The sequence below is a fragment of the Monodelphis domestica genome, chromosome 8 (assembly GCF_027887165.1).
Source record: "Monodelphis domestica isolate mMonDom1 chromosome 8, mMonDom1.pri, whole genome shotgun sequence".
Classification (NCBI taxonomy): Eukaryota; Metazoa; Chordata; class Mammalia; order Didelphimorphia; family Didelphidae; genus Monodelphis; species Monodelphis domestica.
Window position 1 is genome coordinate 22115257 of NC_077234.1, and position 27979 is coordinate 22143235.

A 27979-nucleotide genomic window follows, 5' to 3' on the forward strand; every position below is an offset into this window, starting at 1 on the left:
GTTTTCATGCATGTTCGCAATGCCCCTCCTTTGTTAGTCTTTGAAATACTGCATGAGAAGTCCCTGGGTTGGTGGCTTGGTTCATTTGTTTCATCACAGCAGGACTTTTTGAGGTCACTTCTGTGATTGTCCTGAGCAGGAGTCAAATAGCCAGATGCAGGGAGGGATTTGAGATATTTCAGGCCTGGCAAAGAGCCGTTTTAACCCTCTGAGAAGAACCACAGAGGTTGCTATAGGATCGGGGGAAGATGTGTTCATTTCTACAAAGAAAAAAAAAGCAGACCCAAACATGGAACAAAAAGTAGCACCCAGGATTTAGAGTGAGGGGCTGTTAAGGTCTGGTCCCACCTCCCCCCCCCCCCCCCCCCCAATATGTGCAGTGTGGAAAGGAAAACTGAGATTGAGCAGCCATCGTTTGGAATGTGATGGGAGGGGGAGTGACAGTTGGAGTGGGAAAAGAGTCTTGTGGGAGAAACTGCTGAAAAGAAGGGTCTTTGTCCTCTGAACAATGTTGAGTGAGGAGCTAAGGACCTTGAGCTCTAGATTCCGACCTGTGGAAAAGCCTTGCCTCCATTTCCCTTACCCAGAAGAAAGAGAGAAGATTCCTGAATGTCTGAGAGTATCAGCTAGAGGAAGAACCAAACAACTGCTGCTGAAAGGGGCCGATCCCTCAAACTTCAAGGGGTCACCCTGACGACCCTTTCTCTCCCTCGACCTTCCCGAGAAGGACACTTGCCATCTGTTTAGTTGGGATAGAGACCGTGATTAGAGAAGAAGAAGAAAGATAAGCCGAAGCCGAGCCATTTGGGCTCAGCTGAAGAAGCAGCAAAGACAACTTGTAGGGTCTCCTATTCCCACAAACCTCTCCCCTTTCTCTTATTACTAGGAGGATTCAACCACTTTTAAAAATAGAAACTCGAAGTCTGATTCAAATTGAAGGGAAGACAAAGAAAGAGAGGCTGATGGGCTAGGCTAGCCATTTAGCCTTGGCTAACATAACATGCCCCAGGGGTACCTCTCCCTTGACCTCAGCAGCCTCCATATTCCTGGCACCTCAATCCTTACCGCAGGCACAGAGGCATTGAATCACAATGAGGATTTGGAAATCAGCAAACACTGTAAATCCGGGCTTGATTTATTGTTTTGTTGATTGTCTAGACTTGAGAAAGTGATCAAGAAAATGTGAATAATGCAGTTTAAACTTAAAGGTGGGTCTTCAGCACTTTTTTTTCTTGGAGAGCCAGTTATTAAATATTTGCCCACCAGCCTGTCCCCTCTCCCCCAGTATATATTCCACTGGACTCAGGAGCTGGTAGGACTCCGTGGATTGAGAAGCAGTTTTCAAGTCGGGAGACCCGAGTTGGAGACTCAGCTCTGACACTGGCCAGCTGGATGACCGTGGGCTAGTCTCTTGACCTCTCATCTTCAAAAGGGGGATAGTCAGGTCACTCCTGACTCTACAGGCTCAGCAAGAGGGGGAAACGCTTTCAAATGAAAACATCTACAGATCCCTTATTCGTTATTATTCTATTCCTAAGGCTATAATGAATTCATTTTCTAATTGTTCTTCCTTGTTGCAGACATTAGCAGTTTGGTCTTTAGCCAGGAGATGTATATAACAGAGCCGCATTTAATTAATTGGCTGCAGAAGATGGCCTCTCTTATATAACTATCTCGGCCAAAGACCAGACAGCTAATGCCTAAATCAGGGGAGGACATGTGACCATCAATAATTCACTGTAGCCGATCTCACGCGTCTGTTTGCCCACTGAATTGTTGGCTAAAAGCCCTCCCCTTGCATTCTGTCCGTCAGTGAATGCGTGCCTGCCTTTCCCCAGGTGGGAGGGCCCGAGCTTTCCCTGGGTACCAGGCGGCTCGGGTCACCTCCTCACTGACAGCCGAGCATCCTCCTCCCCGGCGAAAGCTCCAGCCTGGAAGGTCTTCGCCAGCACTCGCTGTTCACTGGCACTCCCTCCCCTAGGCACGCTCCGGCACTCTCGTCAAGCAGGGAGAGCCTGGATGGGTTGGCTTGGCTGGCATCGCCTTCATCAGGGAGCAGATCTCCGTCCCTCCAGGCCAGGGGTCTGAGGCAGAGGGTGAGAGCTGGAGGGACTCTAGAGGCAGGGGCCGTCCATTCCAACCCCTGCATTTCACCTTGGAGACGCATTGATTAAGCACCCCCTGTGCCCCGTGCTGGGATGCCACCTCCTCAGGGAAGCCCTCCCTCATCCCCATCCGCCTCCCCCATGGAATAGGATGCCTTGAGAGCGAGGAAGGGACTGCCCGGTCTGAGTGTCCAGCACCAGGCAGCCAGGCACAGAGACGGTGCCTAATAAAAGCTTCCTTTTTTTTAGATGTGGCTTCATTTCATTTGTTTATTTAGATTTAGGCATGAAAAATGTAGGCGTTTGTATGACTTGACCCCACCCATTTGTAGAAGGTTTTTAAATTTTTATTATTAATTGATGCATTAATTTAGAACGCTTTTCCATGGTTCCACGATTCGTGTTCTTTCCCGCCCCTCTTCCGGGAGCCTCAAATGTGCATCGTGCCAAACCGATTTCCGCGTCACATCCCAAGATCTTCTTGCCTGATGCATCGATGACTGAGCCTGCAAGGATGCACCACGCTGGAGCCCCTGTGGCCGATGTGCTTTTATCCCTTTCCAGCCTCTCCCCTTCCTCCTCCCCCTCTCATCGGTCTGCTGCAGGTGGAGTTCTTTCCCACCGGAAAAGAAGGTCGGATCTTTTCTCCTGGGGCGATTTGTAGTCTCTCCTAGTGGCCTACAGAGGAGGGAGGAAGGAGAAAGACAGGAAGTTTCCTCAGAGTTTCCCTGTGCCAAAGCCTTTCTGTGGATGTCCTTACGCCGAGACTCCCGTCTCAAACTCTCTTATTTCTCTCCTCCATCCTCGAGCTGTTTCTGGTGGCCACCTCCATTTGGTGTCTTTTGTGCCTAACATCAGTGGTGCCCCAAGATCACAAAGCTCTTGGCTGTTCCTAATCTACAATGGCCTCTCCCACTGAATTAAGTTCCTTTTCTTAGCTTTCTCTCTTTCTGACTTTTAGACCAACAGAAAACTCGGGGGTTCTCAAACAAGCTGGTCTCAGGACCCGTTTACATTCTTGAACAATTCCTGAGGCTCCCCCAGAGAGCTTTTGTTTGGGGGGCTATGATATTTATCAATATTTAGTGTATTTGAAATTTTTAAATCTTAGTGTTATTTTGAAAGTAGTTTTGGCCCTGTGGACTCACTGAAAGGGTCTCAAGGACCCCTGTAGTGTCCCAGAACACTCTTTGAGAACCACTAGTTTAAATGAACCTTAGACTACTAACCACGGGCAAGTAGTATACTGCATGGGGAAGAAGAGGACATGGGTTCAAATCCAGACTTTGCCAGCAACAAATGTATTTGTGTGACCTTGGACAACTCATTTTTCCTCCTGGGGCCTCGGTTTCCTCATCTGTCAAATGAAGGGGTGGTTGTCAAGCCCCCTTCAACTATAAATCCTGCAATCCTATTAAGGTAGGTGCTCACATGGAACAGGTGGTCATGTTAGAAGAGAAAAGATTAGAGCTCTGAGGCCAGGAGCTTGTGGGAGACTCAGTTCACTGGAGATTGACTCAGTGTCAGTCTTTTCATGTGATTTTTTTTAAACCATTACCTTCTGCTTTAGAATCAATGCTGGGGACTGATTCCAAGACAGAAGAGTGGCAAGGGCTAGGCCAGGGGGGTTAAGTGACTTGCCCAGAGTCACTTAGCTAGGAAGTGTTTGAGAACAGATTTGAACCCAGGACCTTCTGTCTCCAGGCCTGGCACTCTATCCACTGAGCCACCCCACTGCCCCTATTCATGGGATTCTCTAGAGATATGAGAGTCCCCAGAAATTGAATGTGATTATTACGCACATTGTTTTCTCATTTGATGCCTTTGTGGACAAATCCTTTTCCCTAGTCTTGTCAGGCCAGTCACTTTCTGAAGTCTCCTTCACAATGAAATAGAGATGGATAAATGTTATTAAAGGAGCATAGCTGGGCCTCACTTCCATGTGTCTGGCACAGGACAGATTGCCTAAGAGGAACAACCAACAAAATCGGGAATTGTCTGTATTTGGATCAATTAGCATTGATCCACTCTGGTCTCTCCTGATGATTAAGAAGCCACGAAGCAGGCTGCTTTGTTGTCTGGGGGTCACTCTTGGGGATTCACTTATTTCTTTCCAACTTGCCCATCACCAGCTGCCCCAATGCACCCTGAAAGACTAGGATGCCAGTCACTGGGGAAGAGCCAATTGTAGTGGGCAAGTGGTGTCTCCTTCGAGCTCTGCCTCTTTTTAGGTGCTTGCAGGTGACCCCACACTCCTACCCTACCCTCAGCTCCAGACCCTCCCCATCCCATGGACCTCCTCCCTCCAGACCCCCCCATCCCATGGACCTCCTCCCTCCAGACCCCCCCATCCCATGGACCTCCTCCCTCCAGACCCCCCCCATCCCAAGGACCTCCTTCCTCCAGACCCTCTCCATCCCATAGATCTCCTCCCTCCAGATCCTCCCCATCCCATGGACCTCCTCCCTCCAGACCCTCTCCATCCCATAGATCTCCTCCCTCCAGATCCTCCCCATCCCATGGACCTCCTCCCTCCAGATCCTCCCCATCCCATAGATCTCCTCCCTTCATACCCTCTCCATCCCATGGACCTCCTCCCTCTAGCCCTCCTCCCATCCCATGGACCTCCTGCCTCCAGACGCCCCCATCCCATGGACCTCCTCCCTCCAGACCCTCTCCATCCCATAGATTTCCTCCCTCCAGATCCTCCCCATCCCATGGACCTCCTCCCTCCAGACCCCCCCATCCCATGGACCTCCTCCCTCCAGACCCCCCCATCCCATGGACCTCCTCCCTCCAGACCCCCCCATCCCATGGACCTCCTGCCTCCAGACGCCCCCATCCCATGGACCTCCTCCCTCCAGACCCCCCCATCCCATGGACCTCCTGCCTCCAGACCCCCCCATCCCATGGACCTCCTGCCTCCAGACCCCCCCATCCCATGGACCTCCTGCCTCCAGACCCCCCCATCCCATGGACCTCCTGCCTCCAGACCCCCCCATCCCATGGACCTCCTCCCTCCAGACCCCCCCATCCCATGGACCTCCTGCCTCCAGACCCCCCCATCCCATGGACCTCCTCCCTCCAGACCCCCCCATCCCATGGACCTCCTGCCTCCAGACCCCCCCATCCCATGGACCTCCCCCCAGTCAGGGTCCTCCTCCTGAATCCCTGAGTTATTTGATCTTCTTGTTCCCTCCTACAAATCTTCAGGAGCTCCCATCCCTCCTGCCGGACACTTCTGGGCTGCTTCACAGATCCGTCCCCCTTGAGTCTCTGAGCAGCCCTGGGACGTGCGCTGTGCAGGATGGCTCTTTTGCTCCCCATTGCACAGAAGACAAAGCTGAGGGCCGCCCATTGTGAGCCAGGAGGACGGTTGGAGGCCACCGAGTCGGCCCCCTGGTTTTCAAGATGGGGCTCGGGCTGTGGTGGTCGCCGGGACGGCCGCTGGCCTTCACGGAGTGTCGCCCCGGTTTATCCTCACAGCCACTGGAGAGGAGGGTTGGGCCCTTCGGCCCTTGGCTCCGGCCTCCCCTCGCAGCCTTCGCCCCGGTCACAAGCCTGCCATTCGGGGTCTGAGGGAGGCGCTCCGGGGCGCCTCCCTGGCGGGAGACCCCGGTCTCTGGGGTCCGGAGGAGGCGCCGTCCGAGCATCCTCCAGCCCCGCGCCGCCGCCTCCGGGCTAACGGTGTCCTTGTTTTCCAGGTGGCTTCATCAGCTTCAACGGGTCGTGGCGGGTGCAGGGCATCCTGGCCATGTCGCGCTCGCTGGGCGACTACCCCCTGAAGAACCTGAACGTGGTCATCCCGGACCCGGACATCCTGACCTTCGACCTGGACAAGCTGCAGCCCGAGTTCATGATCCTGGCGTCGGACGGCCTGTGGGACGCCTTCAGCAACGAGGAGGCCGTCCGCTTCATCAAGGAGCGCCTGGACGAGCCGCACTTCGGGGCCAAGAGCATCGTGCTGCAGTCCTTCTACCGCGGCTGCCCCGACAACATCACCGTCATGGTGGTCAAGTTCAGAAGCAGCAGCAAAGCGGACGAGCAGTGAGCGCGCCGCGCCTCCCGGAGGGGGCGGCCAAGGGCGAGCCTCCTCGCTCCCGCCGGCCCTTCCTCTCCTCCCCTTCCCTCGCCAGGCTTCCCGGCCAGCTAGAAGGGCGGCCGCCCCCGCCAGGGCCGGGCTGACTTTGAGCCCCTCCGACGTCCCTTCAGGTTCCAGACTGGACGCTGCTTCGGAGAGCGCCCGGCCGCGCGGGGCAACGCCTCGCGCCGGCCTCCGGCTGTCCTGACCCTGGCAGCCTGGAGGGGGTTGTCACAGCCGTCTGCGCTTTCTGGGGCCTGGGGGGCAGCCTCGGACCCAGAAACGCCCTCGCCCAGCATCCCGGCCCGCCCAGCCCCGCTTCCTGGGCCGTCCTGGGGGGCCCTCGCCCGTCAGAGGACCCCTGGAGGAGGCCGGCAGGATCCCCGGCGCCCAGCCGCCCTCTGGAGCTCGTGCTCCCGGGGCGGCAGAGGGCGTCCTTCTGGTCCCCCTCCCGGTCCTGGGGCTCCCTCGGGGCCGCAGTCCCCCGAGTTTCCATGGCCAGCGGCGGGGACCTGTGGCAGCCGTCAGTCCCGAGCACAACTCGGACGGGAGCCCCAGCGGGTGGGCTGCTCGGGGCGGGGAGGCCCCCCAGAACGTGGATTCAGGGCCCGGGGCCTCCGGCTCCAAGTCCAGCGGCTTCTCCGCGTCTGGAGCTCTCACAGATGCCGGGATGGGGCCAGCCTGGAGGCGGGGGTGCTGGCTGGGGGCCCGGCCAGTCTCTGAGCCCCCGCCGGATACGAAGGCAGGCAGGGTCTGGAAGAGGTCAGGGGAGAAGAGAGCCCTCCGCGGGGGTGGTCAGAGCCGGCCTGAGCCGGACCTGGAGAAGAGCAAAGGTTCGGACGGGCGGGGGAGGAAGGGGGGGCTGCTCCCGCTTCTTGAGCTCCCGGGGTGCTGGGGGAGGCCAGGGAGCCGGCGGGCCAAGCACGAGGAGGACCCACCGTGGGAGGCGGCCCTGGGCCGTGGGAGGCTCCTGAGCCTCCTACGGCGGGCCCGGGATGCGAGGCTCTCGCCTGGTGCCAGGGGCAGCCTTTGAACCCCGCTCTCGTACCCTGTCCATCATGTCCTGCTGCCCCGAGCGGATGCCCCGATCGCTCCTGTCCGTTGTGATCCGGAGAGCATTCCTGGCCAGGCGTGGCCACAAAGAGCTCTTTTCTGTCCACCTTGGTCCAGAGAGCGGTCCAGGAGGCCCTGGGAACGGGATCTCCCTGGCGCCAGTGTGGCCGCTCTCCTGGGGCCCAGAGCCCAATGCTTCTCTAGAAATAAGCCTCAGGACGCCCCGTAGGCCAGCACAGGGCTGGAGGGGGTGCGGACCATGCGGGGAGCCCAGGGAAGGCCAGGAGCATCTTGATTCTTTCCCCACCCCCAAACTTGTCCAAAAGAAAAAGTCCCTCCCAAAGCTCCGGCCCTGGAGGATCGTGTAGAGAGCCGGCCGGCCTTAGAGGCCCCCGATGCACCGCGTCCGGTCCCTCGTCTTCCCGCCACCCTGAGACCCCGAGAGAGGGCGGACGTGCCCAAAGTCACAGAAGCAGCATCAATCCAGAAGGCAAAGGCGGTTACAAAGTGCCTACTGTGCCAGGCCCAGGCAGTGCCAAGGAGGAAGGGAAGCCTCTGCCCTCACGGCCAGCCCCCTCGGCCAGCGGAAGCCAGGGCGGCCCTTGTCTCCTCCCGGGTTCTCCGCTGGGCCCAGGCTCACCGGGGAGGCTCTTTGGGAGGATTCCAGAAGCCCCTTTCCTTTCTGGCTCGTCCCTGAACAGAGCTTCCCCTCGTCTTGCCCAGCCGTTGGCTCGTCACACCAGACTAAGCTACTCTGCCCCAAGCCTGCCACACGCTTCTGCCGTCTTACTAGATGGCTGTGGTTCCATCACGGAGCTCCCCCCCGGGGTCCTGACTGGCTGCCCCCACAGGCTCCTTGCCATGGCACTGGCTGTTACTGGCCGCGACCCATCCTTAGAGCATTCGGGCTTTTAAAACTTCATATGGATTTTCGGTTGTTTTTACAGCACCCACATTTTCCTCCCCCTCCTTCCCAGAGAGCCTCCCTCTAGGAGAAAGAATATAAGAGGATAACGGAAAAGCAGCGTCACAAAAGTAGCCAATCCGTCCAGAAGAGCCCAACGTTGTAGGAGGCCTTCCATACCCAGGCCCCCCGCCTTGCTTTTGCCAAGTCTTTAGGTCAAGCTTGGTCGTGTTTCCAGCATTCAATTTTGAGTCTAATAAGAGGATTTATAACCAAGGATGGATCCTTTCAGGACTAGTCCAAAGGGTTTGACTTTCTAGCAAAAGCAGCATAAAGAATCCTGTCTTAATAGTTCAGATAATACTGAATAGATTGAGAAGCAAAGCCGTCACAAAAGAGCTTAGCTTCCATCTAAGTATGCCTTGCCATCCCTGAGAGAGAGAGAGAGAGAGAGAGAGAGAGAGAGAGAGAGAGAGAGAGAGAGAGAGAGAGAGAGGGAGAGAGAGAGAGAGAGGGAGGAGAGAGAGAGAGAGGGAGGGAGGGAGAGAGGGAGAGGGAGAGAGAGAGGGAGAGAGAGAGAGAGAGAGAGAGGGAGAGAGGGAGAGGGAGAGGGAGAGGGAGAGAGAGAGAGGAGAGAGAGAGAGAGAGAGAGAGAGAGAGAGAGAGAGAGAGGGAGGGAGGGAGGGAGAGAGAGGGAGAGGGAGAGAGAGAGAAGGAAGGAGGGAGAGAGAGAGGAGGGAGGGAGAGAAAGAGAGAAGGAAGGAGGGAGAGAGAGAAGGAGGGAGGGAGAGAGAAGGAGGGAGGGAGAGAGAGGAGGGAGAGAGAAGGAGAGGGAGGGAGGAAGAGAGGGGGGAGAGAGACCCAGAGAGACACACGGGGGGGGGGGGAGAGAGAAGGAGAGGGAGGGAGGAAGAGAGGGAAAGGGGGGGAGAGACACAGAGAGACACAGACTGGGGGGAGAGAGAGAGAGAGAAGGAGAGGGAGGAGAGAGGGAGGGGGGGAGAGAGACAGAGAGACGGTCAGTCAGAGAGAGGAGGGAGGAAGAGAGAGAGCATGAGAGACAGAGAGAGAGAGAAAAGGGGGGGGGAGAGGGAGACATTTTTAAAGAGTTACTTTTAGCAACAAGGTTCTCTTCCATGGATCTGCAATCTTGGGGTGGCATTTTCTCACTGAGTCATCCAAGAAAGGAAGAAAAAAGGAAGCTAAATTTGCCTGTTTCGTTAGTGTGTCCTTTATGAAGATGGTAATAACTTTATTGAGTGGTTACCATTTATAACTACATAGGATGTAACATTACTCTTTACCCTTTTAAGGGTCTGAATGGTTTCCGGGCCATGGGCTTGGGTTGGGTTTGTTCGGAGTAGGGAGCCTGAAGGAACCCCCACTTCACCAACGCGCCACAGCAATTCCTCTGTAATTTTTCATTTTTGAGAGTCACTTGGAGCACTGAGCAGTCAAATGACTTCCCCAGAATTACACATGTCTGAGGTGAGACTTGAATCTGGTTTTTGAGCCTTGAAAGCCTTCAAACAAAGAAAAATGGAAAAGTTTCTCAGTGCTGGGAAGAACGTTAGTGTTTTGCAGCTAGGTTGCTGGGGGTTGAGGTCTGGTGGTGGTGCTCTTCGTGAGCTACTGAATGCGTCAGGTGATTCCCTAGATTGTCGGCGCTCTCTTTATAGGGTGATAGCTGTGGACATGACTACCTCCAGGAACCCTTTTCCCTGGATTATCCAGGTATCAATGAATAATTTGAATATAAGTGAAACGGGGAAGCCCTGGAACTGTGTATTTAAATGGATGAGACATTTCTGCATATGTGAGATCTTATTATAGGCTTGCCATCTCTATAGATAGTCAGCGCCCCCTCCCCCCTCCCGAAAAGCCCAACAACTCACCATATGTTCCTCAATCAAGGCATCCGATGTGCAATCAGCTTTTTAAATCCAGATCAAGGACTTGGAACACGTATCGGTTTTCCCTATTGACCTTAAGGGACTGGCAGGACTCATTCAGAAGACAGTCAGGAAATTCCTCAGGAGAGCAGTGGCGTGGGAGCAGGGTCAGTCTTGGCCTCCTGTGGCCAGATCCTGTCCAGCACCTCTTTGTGACACGGACACGTGCCTGTTCACTCAGCCCTGGGACTCATCGCCTTCAAAAGCAGACTCCTTCTGGCTTGGGGTTTTTAGGATCCTGTGCTAACGCTTCTCTTGAACGTGAATAGCTCCCAGATTCAGAAACAGCCTTTTTCTAGGGCTACTGGAACAGCATTCTGTGAAGGAGAGATACGACAACTCTTACTTTATTTCAACATGCATCTGCAGTCAAACTGAAGTGATGTGCCCATCAGCATGCCGAGGAAATAGCCACGGTGCACTTCTAAGGATATTATAGGATATAAAGCCAAGGCTCTGAGAGTGTTTGATGTCGTGGACCTCTCGGACCCTCTGGGAAACTCAAGGACCCCTTCTCAGAATCACGCTTTTATAGGATTGAAATAAAATTCATAGGATTACCAAGGAAACCAGTCGTGTGGAAATAGCCAGCAAATATTAAAATTCACTTCCAGATTCCAGACCTAAAAGGACGTCTGGATGCATCTGTGCTCTCATCCCTCTCTGCCTCGTCCCCCTGTGTGATTCTTGTCTAAGCCTCCCAAATGGGCATCTCGGACTTCCTTCCATATCTCCTGATGAGATATATCCTCCAGGGGAGCATGGACGCCTTCCACCAGTCATCCCTCTCTCTTACTGCATGACCAGCCCGCTTCCTTTCCATTCATACTTCCACCCTTCATATTACTTCTTTATAAGGGAAAACTTTAAATCTTGAAAAAAGGCATCATGGACTGTTGTCCCACCCTCCACATTTTCAGTGTTCCACCAAAGTTGATCAGGAAGGATCCCATTAGGAGCTCGTCCCCAAATTTTCCTCCCAAGGTTGGGGACAAGAACTGACGCATTTCCCTTTAAAGATCTAGCTATTTTCTTATAACAGTCGTGTTTGCTTAAGACTTCTAAATCGAGGTGACCTCGAAGTCCTTTCTGGTTGTTAATCTAGAATCCAGAGTTGGTTCTAAAGATAGATGTTTCCCAAACAGCTTACGATGCCACGAAAATGAAATGTCTTTGAAAGGGAATACGAATGTCCGTGTGTACATACATATGCCTTTGGAGACCCTGGTACACCCCAGTGTGCACCAAAAAGTAATCCCCATTCTAAGCCACACTCCAGTTTGCAGGGGAAATACATTCAAACCCGTCCAGTCTGTAAAAATAAGCTAGTGGTAAGGAATGATGCTGAAAGGGAAAACCAGCTTTGTGTCTTCACACATGCCTCGTTTGATGTTCTTATTGTTCATTCAGTAGATGGGAGCCCCTTGGAGGGAGGTGCCATTTTTAGTCCTAAAATGAGCTTTGCACATAGCACACAATTAACCAGTGGCTGTTGAGTTGAATTTAAGAACAAGAACAAATAGTCACTGCTCATTCTGGTCATCAAAAAGTATAAAATGGACTTACCAAAAAGGGCCACAGCTGAGAGACGTGTAGATTAATCTAGGCACCACCTCAAGAACAAAGTAGACATGCCTTCAGGTACTTTTAATTTTGATGAGAGTTTTCATTGAATTTCCAGGAATTCACCGGGGCATCTTTCCGTGTACCAACATGCCAGCATCCAGAAAGAAAAATGGATGAATGAATGAATGAACTCTTCATTTATGTGTTACAAAAGGAAACCATTTGGATTGTAACCAAGGAATTATGTTCTAAATTGACTAAATAAACTTATTCAAATAAAAAAAAAGAAGGGAAAAAAAGGAAATCATTTGGGAAAGTGGATTTCATTTAGGAAAACAGAAAAATGTCCCAAATGAAATGAAATATTATTTAAAAGAAAAAAAAATGAATTTATATGGATTTTAAATGCCTTATTTGAACATGGTCCAAATAATTAACCTTTCCACTCTTCTCTCCTGTAGCGTGAGGTATTCTCCCACTCTGGGCCCCCAGTCGTGATCATGATGATGTTTTTAATACTTCTGAATGATTCTTGAGGCAGTGTTGCATCCAGTTTCACTAATGTCCATCATCCACAAAATGTATGCAGGTAGTGTGGATTTGATCTTGCCATTACAAGTGGACAGACAGATTGATCTGTTTCTTGCAAGGAAATTTTCTCATGGATTTGGCCTCTTGGTGATTTTAATGCAAAAGTTGGACCAAAAAGGAGATATCATCTAAGGAAAAGGCAGAAAGGAAATGCCCTTTAGGGTCCACATGAATACAGCAAATTGTTAGCATCAGAACAGAATTAAACATGGTCTCCCTACACACATGAGATCACTTATAAAGGAGTATATTAGAGGTTTTGTTTGCCCTGACTGTGCCCATCTATATCCTGGGTATTCCAGATGGCACAGCCTCAGAAAGTGACGGGGTGAGTGAGTTGGGCAAGGCAGCAGCGGTCCTCGTCCTGTGACTTCTCTCCCTGCTCTGATTCACTCCCCTGGGCAGCTACTCTACCCAAGGGCTTCCCTTCCCCCCAGTGAAGTATCCCCAGTGGGGAGCCGTCATAGGATCATAGATCTAGTATAGGAAGAGACCTCAGGGGCCATTAGACATGAGGAAAATGGGCCCAGAGAGGTTGTATCTTGTCCAAGATCACACAGTCTGCAGCATAGGAGGGTCCTGAACTTGGATCCTTGGACTCTAAAACCATTATACCTCTGACTTTTCCTTCCTTCCTTTTCTCCTCTGGATCAGCTTATACTATGAAAAGGAACGCTCACCTAGACCCGCCCTTCTACCGCTTATTCGGTGTTTTCTAGAGAAGAACTAGGAAAACTATGAAGGATGGGAATAGTTCCCATGACTCATTTTTCTCTTGTTCCCACGTGGCTACAAAATATAGTGAGAGAGATGAGAGACTGCGATGGTATTTATTACCAACATGGCCCTCGTTAGGTCTCTCATTGGCCAACAATATCAAGACAACAAGAATGGCCAGCTCCTTCCCCGATGTTGGGTTTCCCTGGTTATCTAGGCTGAAAACTTGGCACCTTGCCATCCAAGACTGTAGTCCTGGCTTTGAGTTTCACATCCTGACCAAACACAGTACTCACTGAGTGTTCTTGATTACTGTGGCAAAATAAAACAGACATTTCAGACTTCCCTTTCTCCCTCAACCCATTTCTGCAAATGGTGGACTCCCCACCTCTTTACAACAAAAAAAGATGAAAGAGGTTTGGAGAATTGGATGAGCTTCTCCGCCTGTGGGAGCTGCCCTATAGTTCCCCTTGTTTCAGATAGCTAGGAGAGGTTTAAACTTTTTGGTTTTTAGCTGGTCATAAAAGGAGTCAAAACAAATACTGTCCTGTAGCTTTCAAGAAAAACGTTTAATGTGTGAGGAGGCACGTTTGCCAAATTCTCTTCTCTGGTTTATTTCGGTGATGAGTCATAGGAATATAGATTTCAAGGAGTCTTCCCTGAGACCCCAAGTTGTCAGTACCAGGAATCAGGAGTCACACGCGTGTCCTTTGGTTCCAATCCAAGGTTCTTTCTGCTGCTTTCCAAAGCTTTGCCTTGCTCCCTGCCATGCCTCATTACCAAGACACATTTTAAAATGAGTTGCTATTTTTATGAGATGTCTACTTTCTTTTTTTTTCCCCCACTGGAAGCACGATGGGCCTGAATTTCAGAGTGAGTTCTGACGTTGCCATTCGTGGAGTGGCCTTGGGTAAGGCACTTTTGGACTTCAGTTTCCTTATCTACACAATGCCAAGGTTGAATGAGGTGATCTTAAAAATCTTTTCCAGGTGTGATACTGTCTGTTTTAGGCCCTTTTCTGGAGTTCTCCTGAGCAAAGTAAGATTCCGAGGTAAAATGTGGAATCTGAAAGACCTGGCCAAGCTCCTCTTGGACACATGCTATCAGAGCACCCCTGAGCAGATCACTCGATCTCAAACAGCCCCCTGAGACTAGAGGTGGCAAAGCATTTCTCTTATGACTCTGGGTTGGTGGGAGAGATTTCCTCATCGCTGGGGTTCCCTATGCCATTGAAATTCCAGACTGGGCCAAAAGAGTGATATAAAATGGAGGTGGAAATGAATGGAGAGTGGGACTATTCTATTTGAAAGATGCCAAAGTGAGCAAATGGATATGGAAACCAAGAAGACCAGCGCTTTTGACATGGATATTTTAGCCTCATTGTACGAACTTCTGAGAAGTATGTTTTCACATAGACCCCAGTACACAGTAGGCTCTTAATAAATGCTCATGAAACTGAACTGAATTTTCTCACCTTTATGCATATCGCATATGGCTTATCATTGGTCAAGCAAGGGGATCATCTGGAAGAACACAAGCCACCTGAGCAATCTCACTTCCATTAGAGTCATGGAATAAAGAAAAGCCAGGGTCGTAGAGCTGTCCGCTCCGATACCTGCTCCACCTCTGCCCTTTTACAAATGGTTGGCAGTGACTATTCAAGTCCAGGGTAATCGTTTACACTTATTCTTCCTCTGCAATCTGATCTTCTTCCAATTTTGCATCCTAGGAATATAATTCAACAATGTCTGTCTTTCATTTGGACGCCATTCTACTCTTCCTCCCAGGCCTCTTGTATCAGATCCACAATCATTGACTTTGCTTATCAACTGTGCAGTAGACACACACATTCTCCTAACCAGCTCACCACCAGGGTATCTCAAGCATTTTCATGAAAGTAATAAAAAAGGCTGCTGCCTTTGGAGTATTGGGTTCGAATCCCATCAGTCCTTTAAACTCTTATCCTCATCTATGAAGTGAGGGGGTTGGAGGAGATGGCCTCTAGGTTTCTTCCAGTTCTAGATTTGTGAGTTCCTAGGAGATTTCAGTAGATGATGAGGTCCTTGAGGGCATGGATTGTTGCAGGTATTTGGTTTGGTTTGTTTTTTTTTTATCTCTGTATCCGCATGCTATTTACATGTCACTTGATGCCAATGCCTGGCATGGAGCCAGCACTTAAATACTTACATTAAATGAATTATCAAACATATATTACCCAGTCCCTTTCACAAATCTATTCATGGTGCCAGTATCTGGAATTGCAGAATGTTTTCATCAGACAGGAATTCTTCATCATTGTAACCAATCAGAGTAAATTCAAAGGAAATCAAAATCTCTAGTTTGATCATATCTAAGGGTAGATGGAAATTAAAACAAATCAGACGTTTTTAGGCAGTGGAAACATTCACAAAAAAATTCTCATATTTTCACAGGGCCAATTTTCTAATGTTCAGTAGTTCAGATTTCAAAATTAGGAAAGATCTGCAACTTTTTTCTATTTATAAGAATGAGAATTGATTTTTTTTATCTCTAAAATTTAAATACTTGAATCAATAGTTTATTGTAGTTAAGCCTTTTCAGGGCCTTCAGCCTGTGTTCATGGTAGGAAGTCCCATAGCTCTGTGCCTGAGTCTTTCCCACGAAGGTTCTCTGACAAGTTGACCAGGAGAACAACAACAAAACCTTGGGGCAACTTCATTATTCTTGTTACTCATCAGAGGGTTTTATAAGGATTATTCTAAATTTGTCTCTAAGAGACAATTTGAAAAAGCAAAACCAACATGTCAGTCCGCCATCATGTTTGCTGTTAGCCCATCATTAAGTGGATGGCAGTGCTTGGTCCCACCATTGTAGGTAACTCTGGCCCTTCCTCTCCTGTGTGTATTCCAGTTAGCTGTAGAGGTGTCCCACCTAACCCCTGTGTTTGTGCAATTTCAGATTCTGTATTATTGTATCCAAAACAATGGACTACTGAGATTTGACTCCAGTGAAAATAAACCCATTAAAGTTACCTGACTTTATATATGGATTTCCCTGTGTTTTCTTTTGTTCAGATTGTTCAAGGATGCAATACCTGGGTGAAGTTACAGTGCTGCTTGAATTACTTGGGAGAAGAAAAATGTGTTAAATTTAATGTCATTTAAAAAAAAATGCCTTACAACTTTTTTGGACCTTGAAAAAATATGTTGAATGTCAGTATGACCTCCATTTGCTTTAAAAAATCACTTGTTTTTCACAATTTGGCATTGAATTCACAAGATTTTGAGACATTCTTTAATCCTTCATGATGAATTTATATAGATATTAGGTACAGTTTTGAGGAACGGTCCATTTTTCTAAGTCTCGCATTTGTTATAGCCCGTACATAGATCTCCAGCGAGATTCAAATCAAGTGAGTCTTCAGCCTCTTGAAGGCTGTTTATCCATCATTTAAATAAATTGTTTAACTTCCCATGATGTGGCTCATCACGTAAGGTCACATTGCAGTATTCCGTCTCCAATGGAAATTGCTACAATTCTGGAACAATTTTATACCTCGGTAAATCAAGTTTACCACATCCTCAATGGCGTCTTCTAAGACCACTGGAAATTTCAGAAATTGGCGAGTGGCACGTTGGGTGTTTTACTGTCTGTTCAAGATGACTCGATCTTGCAGACTCCTTTGGACTCAGCTTGAGTAAAAAAGGGAGCTTGTTAGTACGGCCACCTTTAATATTCGATTGTCTCGCTCATGACAAACCCTGTTTTCCTAACCTGCCCTACTAGCAACCCCTCAGTGGGCAGGTCCCTCTGAAAGTCGGCTTGTGTTGTGACGATTAGTTAGGCTGCTCCAAAGCGCTTCTCAGCATTGCTTTTGGTTGTTGATTGCTCTTACCTTTGCTTTTCAGAACGGGCTTGAATAACTCTTGAAACTCGTAACTGGACCGCACCAGCAGCCCATACCCTGTCTCTAGAGTCACTGGAGCGTGCTCTTTAAGAGCTACCACATTTGTACAATCTCTTGGAGCAATAACGCTCTGAAAACCCATTTAACTCAAAACTCAATAAAGGAGAGCAATGGAATCTGCCTAAAATCCTGCATACCGCTGACAAAGAATGAATTTAAGGCGGCAAAGCTAGTTTAATCCACCCACCCACCCCTTTTTTAAATCTTCTGTTGTACAATCAATACTATGTATTGGTTCCAAGGAAGAAGAGAAGTAAGGGCTAGGCAATCCAGGGTCATACAGCTAGGAAGGATCTAAATCTAGATTTGAACTCAGGACCTCCCATCTCTAGGCATGGCTCTCCATCCACTGAACCACCTAGCTGCGCCCCACCCCCAGCATATAGTTTGAGACCATCTACCTGGTTGAACAATAGTCAATCAAGTACTTCCTGAGCACTTGCTCTGCACTTGGCATTTAGAGGGGAATAAAATAGCATCACTAACCCTATCATCTCTGTTGTGATGTCAATCTCAAACAGAAACCAGTCTCTGGACCCACGATCCTTAGAAAACCGGCATTAAAGAAGTCTATAGTCTATTTTGGATTCATTTCGTTAAACACATTTTCATCTGGCCGGGGTGGTACCTGCCTCCACTCCCATCTGGCTCCCATTTTGGCATCTGATCCAGAAGGAGATGGAAGACTTCGCAATAACCATGAAGACAAGGGCCAAGCAACTGTGGAATTAAAGAAAAGATGACCAAAGAGTATACTTTAGAATGGCAACCAACCTTCCCCGAAATCAGCTCGAGTCAGGGAGAAACATGTGGTTTATAAAGTCATGGACAGGCATATTGTGGTAGAATACGGGAAGTTCGGGGTTTGAATACAGCCTCGGCTGCCTCCCAGCTACCGCTGGGATGTCCCTAGAACTATGGGTGGCAGAAACTGTAGGTATAAGTGAACACCTGCTGACCCCTCGTATAATGTGATTTTCTCGTACATATATGTTTAATAAAGTTGATCAAGTTTAATTTAATAAAAATCTAATAAATTTTAATGAAATTGATAACCACACAGTAAGACCTTAGCAGGGGGGCAGTTAGGTGGTTCAGTGGATTGAGAGGCAAGTTTAGAGATGGGAGGTCCTGGGTTCAAATTTGGCCTCAGACACTTTCTAATTGCATAACCTGGGGCATGCCTTAGCCTTTACTGTTGTTCTGCCTTGGGACCAATATACAAAAGTAGATTAAAAAGTATCATCAAAATACTAAAAAGTATCATCAACATTAAACACAGTAATAACAAAGTACATTGTGCATTGTTGTACAGTACTGTACAATTGTCCTCCCTTACACATGGCCTAATGTGTTCATCAATTACCCAGATTATCCTTCGAAAGAAGGAATTACGTGGAGTGGTCCTCCAGTGTACCACCTCCGCCATGTTCTCATCCCCCCAGTCAGATGATGCTAAGGTAGACAGTGAGGGAACACGGAACCTGCCCACAGAGGACCCTGGCATTCTAGAAGAATCCCCCAATCTTGCGCATGCTCCTCATTTCCCTGTGGCAACAAAGCCCCCGGCCTCTCTCCACCTGAGTTTGGAATGGGAGATGCCAACCTACCAGGCCCCAATAAATATGCCAGCCGTGATCCACGGGGTGTGGAAGCTGCCACTCTACAGCGGAGCTATTACTGCGCACCATCAGCTCCAAAAAGGTGATCAGCCCCTGGGCTCGTCCATCAGCCCTACAGCAACCTGACCAGCCCCCCGGACTATTCCACTAGGGATTACACCCCATAAGCCTCCTCTTCTTCAAATAAAGACTATTCCACTAGGGATTACACCCCATAAGCCTCCTCTTCTTCAAATAAAGACTATTCCACTAGGGATTACACCCCATAAGCCTCCTCTTCTTCAAATAAAGTTCTTTTCTCACTTCTGAATTGAACGGAGTTTGAGTCTCCCATTCTTGGGGAGAGACCCTGCTACAGTGGGTGTTTCTCCCACATCACATGCATGCATGTGGAGATATGTAAATAGACTTTTCCCCTCAGCACTCAATCAATACCCATTCACTTGCACTCCCTGGAAATTCCCCTACAGAGCTCTAAGAAACAAACATCCTTCTTTGCATGAGAGATAGCAGGAGACAATAAAAATGTTCTAGATTGGGGGTCGGAGAACTTGGGTTCGAATCTCAGCCCTGACATTTCCTGGCTGTGTGACTTTGGGGGAGTCACTGAAGGTCTCTGGGCTTTCATCGGGGATCAGACTTCATAGCTTCAGAGGTCTCCTTCTAACACTAAAGCTCTGATCCTTAGAAGCCTCCTAAAGAAAGTCATCAGAACCACAGAGGGGGCCCTGTGGAGTTCAATGGGATTTTGAAAATGATGGAAATGTGTACGAGGAAAGGACTGGTGGGGAGCCCCTTCAGCACCCCTTAACTGTGCCTCCATGGAGGGATTGTGGGAAACTGAAAGCCCCATGTTGCTGACGATGGAAGAAGAGGACCTTAGGGTGAGACCTCATGGGGCAGGTGGCACCAGTCACAGGATGGGGAAGCAGCAGGCAGGGCTGAGAGCAGCATCCAGGATCTGGGGGTGCAGAGAGGGAAAGGACCTGTCTGTGAGCCCTCCATAGGCTTCACACAGGACTGTAGGATCTTGGTGAGTCCTTGCTGTTCCCTGGGCCTCAGTTTGCTCATCTGTAAAATGGAGGGGTTGATGGAGGTGCCCCAAGGTCCCCTCTACTTCTGTGATTATGGCAAGACTTACAGAGGACCTCCACTCACCAGAGGAAACCAGAATTGAGCTGAGGAGGGGCTGGGGAAAATGAGCTTCATAGACCCAGTGGGACTGGAAGGTGCTGTAGTTGAATCATAACTTAGGAGCTGGAAGGGCCCTTAGAGGCCATCAAGCCCCCCTCACCTGACAGATGAGGAAAGCAAAGAGTTAACTAATGGTGGCTCGGTGGATTGAGAGAACCAGGCCTTAGAGACCCTTCCCAGCAGGGTGACCCTGGGCAAGTCACTTAGCCCCTATGGCCTAGCCCTTACAGCTCTCCTGCCTTGGAGCCAATACCCAATACACAGTATTGATTCTAAGATGGAAGGTAAGAGGGTTTTTTTTAAGTGTTGACTAACTTACCCTGCTAGTTGGTATCCAAGACAAGATTTGAACTCAGGTCTCCCCGAAGGGCCATCAAGTCTGGGGGTCCTTAATGCTTTTTGGGTCATGGAACCTTCTAACAAACTGTGGATGCCTCCTTCTCAGGATGGCTTGAAATTAGTAATAGAAAACAGATGGGGAAGGGAACTAACTAACTAATCATGTAGAAAATTACCAAAACATTTTTAACAAGCAAGACCCCATACCAAGCCTAGAGTAAGTCCTTTGCCCCTGGCTGCCTTGCATGGATTAGGGGCAGCATAACATTGAATCGTGTGGGGATCTGGAGTCGGGAAGACCCAAATTCAAATTCTGACACTGCCATTTACCAGCCAAGCTTTCTGAATCTGAGATTGTCCATCTGTAAAATGGAAACGAGAACCCTCCCCGGACCTGCCTCCCAGGGTCGTGCCTAGAACTCTGCTCAGAAAACGTCAAGCCCTCTGGACTGACCATCATCACTCCATCAGCAAACATGACTTGCTAGGTGACTGCTCTGTGGCTGGCATCAGAGCCAGGAAGACAAAACTGAAGGCTTCAAACCCAGCAGCCCTGCTACAGGAGGGCCTTCTCTGAGGCTGAGAGCTGGAGTTGGAGCCTAAACCTAATTCATGGGGCAGTGACAAGGCTGCTCTTCTTCCTGGAGGAACAGAGCCCTTTGTCTACCTGGCTGCCTGGCTGCTCCTCCTGCGGAGGGGCAGCATTCCTCCCCTCCATCCATTTTCTTTCTTCCTCATCCCTGCAGGCTCTCGTGAACTGGCATAGATGCTATCCTGGCAGCTAGCTGCCCCCCAAGTCCAAGGTTCATGGGAGCAGCTGGACCCCAGCATTTGCTGTCTCCTATTGCTTGATTGGCATGGTTAGAGTTACATTCCTGAGTCCTTAATCCTTATTTCAGGAAATTCAGAAAATAATGTCCTTCTGGGGGTCCAGATTCCTCTCCACACTCAAATAGTGGGGCTGTTTCTTCTCTTTGTGTCCCATCAGCTCTGTCTAAAAGTCCATCAATGGGAGCTCTAAGGGGCTTCGGGCTTCCCTGGGCTCTGAGGACGATGGCGGCCCCTTTGGCATCTGTCCCTCCCCTCCTTATGAGGAGCGAGAAGCCTTGTCATCTGCCATGCCCGTGTGGCGACAGCCCTTACACCGCCTCCTCAGCTTGCAGGGCTCAGCACTTTGCCCAGCCCAGAATCCTTCACGGGAATGAGCTTGAGCAGGGCTCAGCCCGCCCAGCCCATCTCCCTCGCCCTCGCCCAGGATGCCATCAGAGCCACAGCGTTGTCTGTTCTCTAAGAGACAAAGAACTTTTCCCTGGCATGAGCTGGTTGCATTTGGGATGGGGGCTTTTTCTGTGCCATTGGCATGACTGCCTTTGGCTGGCTCACCCAGTGGGCTGAGAGAATGAGCACTGGCCGATGGTAGGATCAGAGAACGGGAGCCAGAGGGGGAAAGCAGGACGTGACTGGCTTCCTCGGCTGGTCTTTTAGTGTTAGCCCTCTCTGTGTATGCTTGAAGCTCCCAGGAAGGCACCCTTCCAGGTGGGTCCAGCCTGGATGTGCTGGAGACGGCTCTAACCAGGATGTTCAGTGTGAGCATGATTATCTGCAAATACCATAAGTCGGGGCTTGACTGGTTGATGAAAGATTTTAAAAAGCAAAAGAGAGAGACTTCCAGTCAAGATGGAGGCTTAGAGAAAGCTAAAGTCCAGATCTCCTGAAACCCTTCCTTACGGATCTCAAACCGAATGCTCCTAGGGCACCGAAATTCAAAACGATCAACAGCATAGACCCTGGGAGTCCTCCTCCTGGACCTGGACCTGGATCAAAAGCTACGGCCCCCCCAAAAGCCAGAACCCGAGACCACTCGGACCTAAGGGGTAGGCAGAAGAAAGGTCCTAGGACCCATCCCCCCCAACCCAGAGCTCTGAGTCCGAGTCTGAGGCAGTAGAGGCAACCTCAGAGCCCCAAGGCCTGCTATTCTGAAGGCCACATCCTGAAAACAACCTAACCCAGTCGAGGGGGCACCCAGAGAGCAGGGAAACAGATAGGGATGGGGAGCTCCTAACCCCCTGGGAGGAGTCCTCGGAGCTCCGGGAAGCCGCGGCCCCTCCCCCTCAGAGAGCAGGGTCTTCTGAAACAACAGCAACCCTCAGGGCTGGCAAAAGGGCCTGGGGAGCCAGCTATTCTGAAAGCCACATCCTGAAAACAACCTAACCCAGTCGAGGGAGCACCCAGACAGCAGGGAAACAGAGAGAGAGCCCATGGCTGGATCCTTCCATCGGAGTCTCACGAAAAAAGTCCCTGCCTCAAGGCATACTAAATTCTACCCAGGGAAAGCTAATCTCATTAGGAGCCCTCAGAGCTCCGGGAAGCCACGGCCCCTCCCCCCGCAGAGTGCTGGAACAGGAACAAGGCCAAGCCAGGCTTAGAGCGTGGAAGTAAGGCAACGGAGAAGCATCAGGAGGGTGCTGAGGAGAGGAGGGCAGTAACAGGGACACACCAGCAATTCCTGGCTTCCCTGGAAGACAGAACAACAACTGCATAGAACGGACAATCTGCCTAGGGCTAAAACCTCTGAACGCCAGACAGAGATAAGAAAAGCTAGTCCCCCCCCCCCACTCAGATAGAGATCGCAAAAGCCACAGAAGCACAAAAGTCCCAAAATTAAAAAAAAAAAAACAAGAAGAAGGGGGTGACTTTGCAAAACATTTTATGGAGCAAAAATACAAAACACAGAGGAGATAGAAGAGGAAACACAAGCAAATGCTCTGAAACCTTCCAAAGGAAATGGAAACTCTTCACAAACCCATGAAGAATCTGAATCTGAAATGATCAAAAAGATGGAAGCCTTCTGGGAGGAAAAGTGGGAAATAATGCAAAAGAAATTCACGCATCTACAAAACCAGTTTGACCAAACTGAAAAGGAAAACCAGGCTTTAAAGCAAGAACTAATAAAGCAAAGCCAAAAGACTAAGAAATTAGAAGAGAACATAAAATATCTCACTGACAAAGTGACAGATTTGGAAAATAAAGGGAGAAGAGATAATTTAAGAATAATTGGATTTCCAGAAAAGCCAGAAATAAACAGCAAACTCGACATCGTAATACAAGATATAATCAAAGAAAATTGCCCAGAGATTGTAGAACAAGGGGGCAATACAGTCACTGACAGAGCTCACAGAACACCCTCTACACTAAACCCCCAAAAGACAACTCCCAGGAATGTAATTGCCAAATTCCAAAACTCTCAAACAAAAGAAAAAATCCTGCGAGAAGCCAGAAAAAGACAATTTAGATATAAAGGAATGCCAATCAGGGTCACCCAAGACCTTGCAAGTTCTACTCTGAATGATCGTAAGGCATGGAACATGATCTTCAGAAAGGCAAGAGAGCTGGGTCTTCAACCAAGAATCAGCTATCCAGCATAACTGACTATATATTTCCAAGGGAAAGTATGTGCATTCAACAAAATAGAAGATTTCCAACTTTTTGCAATGAAAAGACCAGAGCTCTGTGGAAAGTTCGATATTGAAAATCAAAGAGCATGGAATACCTGAAAAGGTAAATATGAAGGAAAGGGAAAAGGAGAAAAATGTTATCTTCTTCTTTTACTCAAACTCTCTTCTATAAGGACTACATTTATATCAATCTATGTATACTAACATGTGGGGAAAATGTAATGTGTATATAGGGGGAAAAGAAAGACCAAATAGAATAATCGTTCTCACACAAAGATTCACATGGGAAGGGGAGGGGAAGAAAACTCCTATAAGAAGGAGAGGAAGAGAGTTTTTACCTAAACCTTAATCTCAGGGAAATCAACTCTGAGAGGGAAAAACATCCAGATCCATTGGGATCTTGAATTCTATCTTACCCAACAAGGGTAGGGAGAAGGGAAAACCGAGGGGGGGGAAGGGGAGAGGGAAAACAAAAGGGGAGGGAAAGAGAGGGTGGAAGGGGAGGGAACAAAAAGGGAGGGACTAAAAAGGGAAATATATCAAGGGAGGGGACAAGGGGGACCAATTTAAAGTAAATCACTGGAATAAAAGGTAGAGCCGAAGAAGAAAAGGTTAGAACTGGGGAAGGATATCAAAATGCCAGGGAGTCCACAAATGACAGTCATAACTTTGAACATGAATGGGATGAACTCACCCATAAAACGTAGACGAATAGCAGAATGGATTAGAATCCAAAACCCTACCATATGTTGTCTTCAAGAAACACACATGAGGCGTATTGACACCCACAAGGTCAGAATTAAAGGATGGAGTAAGACCTTCTGGGCCTCAACTGACAGAAAGAAGACAGGAGTGGTAATCATGATATCTGATAAAGCCAAAGCAAAAATAGACCTGATCAAAAGAGATAGGGCAGGTAATTATATTTTGTTAAAAGGGACTTTAGATAATGAGGAAATATCCCTAATCAACATGTATGCACCAAATAATATAGCACCCAAATTTCTAATGGAGAAACTAGGAGAACTTGAGGAAGAAATAGACAGTAAAACCATATTAGTGGGAGACTTAAACCAACCATTATCAAATTTAGATAAATCAAATCAAAAAATAAATAAGAAAGAGGTGAAAGAAGTGAATGAAATCTTAGAAAAATTGGAATTAATAGACATATGGAGAAAAATAAATAGGGATAAAAAGGAATACACCTTCTTCTCAGCACCACATGGCACATTCACAAAAATTGACCATACATTAGGTCACAGAAACATAGCACACAAATGCAGAAAAGCAGAAATAATGAATGCAGCCTTCTCAGATCACAAGGCAATAAAAATAATGATCAGTAAAGGTACATGGAAAACCAAATCAAAAACTAATTGGAAATTAAACAATATGATACTCCAAAATCATTTAGTTAGAGAAGAAATCATAGAAACAATTAATAATTTTATCGAGGCAAATGACAGTGGAGAGACATCCTTTCAAACCTTTTGGGATGCAGCCAAAGTGGTAATCAGAGGTAAATTCATATCCCTGAGTGCATATATCAACAAACTAGGGAGAGCAGAGATCAATCAATTGGAAATGCAAATAAAAAAACTTGAAAGTGATCAAATTAAACCCCCCCAGCAGAAAACCAAACTAGAAATCCTAAAAATTAAGGGAGAAATTAATAAAATCAAAAGTGATAGAACTATTGATTCAATAAATAAGACAAGAAGCTGGTACTTTGAAAAAACAAACAAAATAGACAAAGTACTGGTCAATGTAATTTAAAAAAGGAAGGAAGAAAAGCAAATTAACAGCATCAAAGATGAAAAGGGGGACAGCACCTCCGATGAAGAGGAAATTAAGGCAATCATTAGAAATTACTTTGCCCAATTATATGGCAATAAATACACCAATTTAGGTGATATGGATGAATATATACAAAAATACAAACTGCCTAGACTAATAGAAGAGGAAATAGAATTCTTAAATAATCCCATATCAGAAAATGAAATCCAACAAGCCATCAAAGAACTTCCTAAGAAAAAATCCCCAGGGCCTGATGGATTCACCAGTGAATTCTATCAAACATTCAGAGAACAGTTAATCCCAATACTATACAAACTATTTGACATAATAAGCAAAGAGGGAGTTCTACCAAACTCCTTTTATGACACAAACATGGTACTGGTTCCAAAACCAGGCAGGTCAAAAACAGAGAAAGAAAACTATAGGCCAATCTCCCTAATGAATATAGATGCAAAAATCTTAAATAGGATACTAGCAAAAAGACTCCAGCAAGTGATCAGAAGGGTCATCCACCATGATCAAGTAGGATTTATACCAGGGATGCAGGGCTGGTTCAATATTAGGAAAACCATCCACATAATTGACCACATCAACAAACAAACCAACAAGAATCACATGATTATCTCAATAGACGCAGAAAAAGCCTTTGATAAAATACAACACCCATTCCTATTAAAAACACTAGAAAGCATAGGAATAGAAGGGTTATTCCTAAAAATAATAAACAGTATATATCTAAAACCATCAGCTAATATCATCTGCAATGGGGATAAACTAGACGCATTCCCAATAAGATCAGGAGTGAAACAAGGATGCCCATTATCACCTCTACTATTTGACATTGTACTAGAAACACTAGCAGTAGCAATTAGAGAAGATAAAGAAATTGAAGGCATCAGAATAGGCAAGGAGGAGACCAAGTTATCACTCTTTGCAGATGACATGATGGTCTACTTAAAGAATCCTAGAGATTCAACCAAAAAGCTAATTGAAATAATCAACAACTTTAGCAAAGTTGCAGGATACAAAATAAACCCACATAAGTCATCAGCTTTTCTATATATCTCCAACACAGCTCAGCAGCAAAAACTAGAAAGAGAAATCCCATTCAAAATCACCTTAGACAAAATAAAATACCTAGGAATCTACCTCCCAAGACAAACACAGGAACTATATGAACACAACTACAAAACACTCGCCACACAACTAAAACTAGACTTGAACAATTGGAAAAACATTAACTGCTCGTGGATAGGACGAGCCAATATAATAAAAATGACCATCCTACCCAAACTTATTTATCTATTTAGTGCCATACCCATTGAACTCCCAAAATATTTCTTTACTGATTTAGAAAAAAACATAACAAAATTCATTTGGAATAACAAAAGATCAATGATATCCAGGGAAATAATGAAAAAGAAATACAAAGGAAGGGGGCCTTGCAGTCCCAGACCTTAAACTATATTACAAAGCAGCAGTCATCAAAACAATTTGGTACTGGCTAAGAAACAGAAAGGAAGATCAGTGGAATAGACTGGGGGAAAGCAACCTCAGCAAGACAGTATACGATAAACCCAAAGATCCCAGCTTTTGGGACAAAAATCCACTATTCGATAAAAACTGCTGGGAAAATTGGAAGACAGTGTGGGAGAGATTAGGAATTGATCAACACCTCACACCCTACACCAAGATAAATTCAAAATGGGTGAGTGACTTAAACATAAAGAAGGAAACCATAAGTAAATTGGGTAAACACAGAATAGTATACATGTCCGACCTTTGGGAGGGGAAAGACTTTAAAACCAAGCAAGACATAGAAAGAATCACAAAATGTAAAATAAATAATTTTGACTACATCAAATTAAAAAGCTTTTGTACAAACAAAACCAATGTAACTAAAATCAGAAGGGAAACAACAAACTGGGAAAAAATCTTCATAAAAACCTCTGACAAAGGTTTAATTACTCAAATTTATAAAGAGCTAAATCAATTGTACAAAAAATCAAGCCATTCTCCAATTGATAAATGGGCAAGGGACATGGACAGGCAGTTCTCAGATAAAGAAATCAAAACTATTAATAAGCACATGAAGAAGTGTTCTAAATCTCTTATAATCAGAGAGATGCAAATCAAAACAACTCTGAGGTATCACCTCACACCTAGCAGATTGGCTAACATGACAGCAAAGGAAAGTAATGAATGCTGGAGGGGATGTGGCAAAATAGGGACATTAATTCATTGCTGGTGGAGCTGTGAACTGATCCAACCATTCTGGAGGGCAATTTGGAACTATGCCCAAAGGGCGACAAAAGAATATCTACCCTTTGATCCAGCCATAGCACTGCTGGGTCTGTACCCCAAAGAGATAATGGACACAAAGACTTGTACAAGAATATTCATAGCTGCGCTCTTTGTGGTGGCCCAAAACTGGAAAACGAGGGGATGCCCATCAATTGGGGAATGGCTGAACAAACTGTGGTATATGTTGGTGATGGAGTACTATTGTGCTAAAAGGAATAATAAAGTGGAGAAGTTCCATGGAGACTGGAACAACCTCCAGGAAGTGATGCAGAGCGAGAGGAGCAGAACCAGGAGAACATTGTACACAGAGACTAATACCCTGTGGTATAATCGAACGTAATGGATTTCTC

The 27979-nt window shown here is 47.6% G+C and overlaps 2 protein-coding genes across 6 annotated transcripts in view; one reads left to right on the plus strand and one right to left on the minus strand.

Moving 5' to 3' along the window:
• Window positions 1–14: 14 nt before the first annotated feature.
• On the plus strand, window positions 15–8630 carry LOC130455785 (protein phosphatase 1L). 2 transcript variants are annotated; one of them, XR_008913901.1, is made up of 2 exons: window positions 15–1208; window positions 1982–2352. XR_008913901.1 is itself a non-coding variant. In XM_056807089.1 (2 exons), exons 1-2 carry the CDS (start codon window positions 1190–1192, stop codon window positions 6154–6156), a joined length of 366 nt encoding a protein of 121 aa, XP_056663067.1. In that variant the 5' UTR covers window positions 45–1189; the 3' UTR covers window positions 6157–8630. The 2 variants fall into 2 exon arrangements, 1 of the variants encoding a protein (XP_056663067.1); XM_056807089.1 differs by lacking the exon at window positions 1982–2352 and adding an exon at window positions 5810–8630 and having other exon boundaries at window positions 45–1208.
• B3GALNT1 (beta-1,3-N-acetylgalactosaminyltransferase 1 (globoside blood group)) overlaps window positions 2362–27979 on the minus strand; it is a 47311-nt gene continuing 21693 nt past the window's right edge. Inside the window, exons 1-3 of one of the 4 annotated variants that reach the window (XR_008913899.1) lie at window positions 11662–16148; window positions 10039–10412; window positions 9351–9666 (exon numbers count right to left, since the gene is read on the minus strand). The gene's annotated coding sequence lies outside the window, so the exon portion shown is untranslated. Of the gene's footprint in view, window positions 2784–9350; window positions 16239–17401; window positions 17636–27979 lie in introns of those variants that run through there. The other 3 variants (XR_008913900.1, XR_008913898.1, XR_008913897.1) reach the window with 3 other exon arrangements.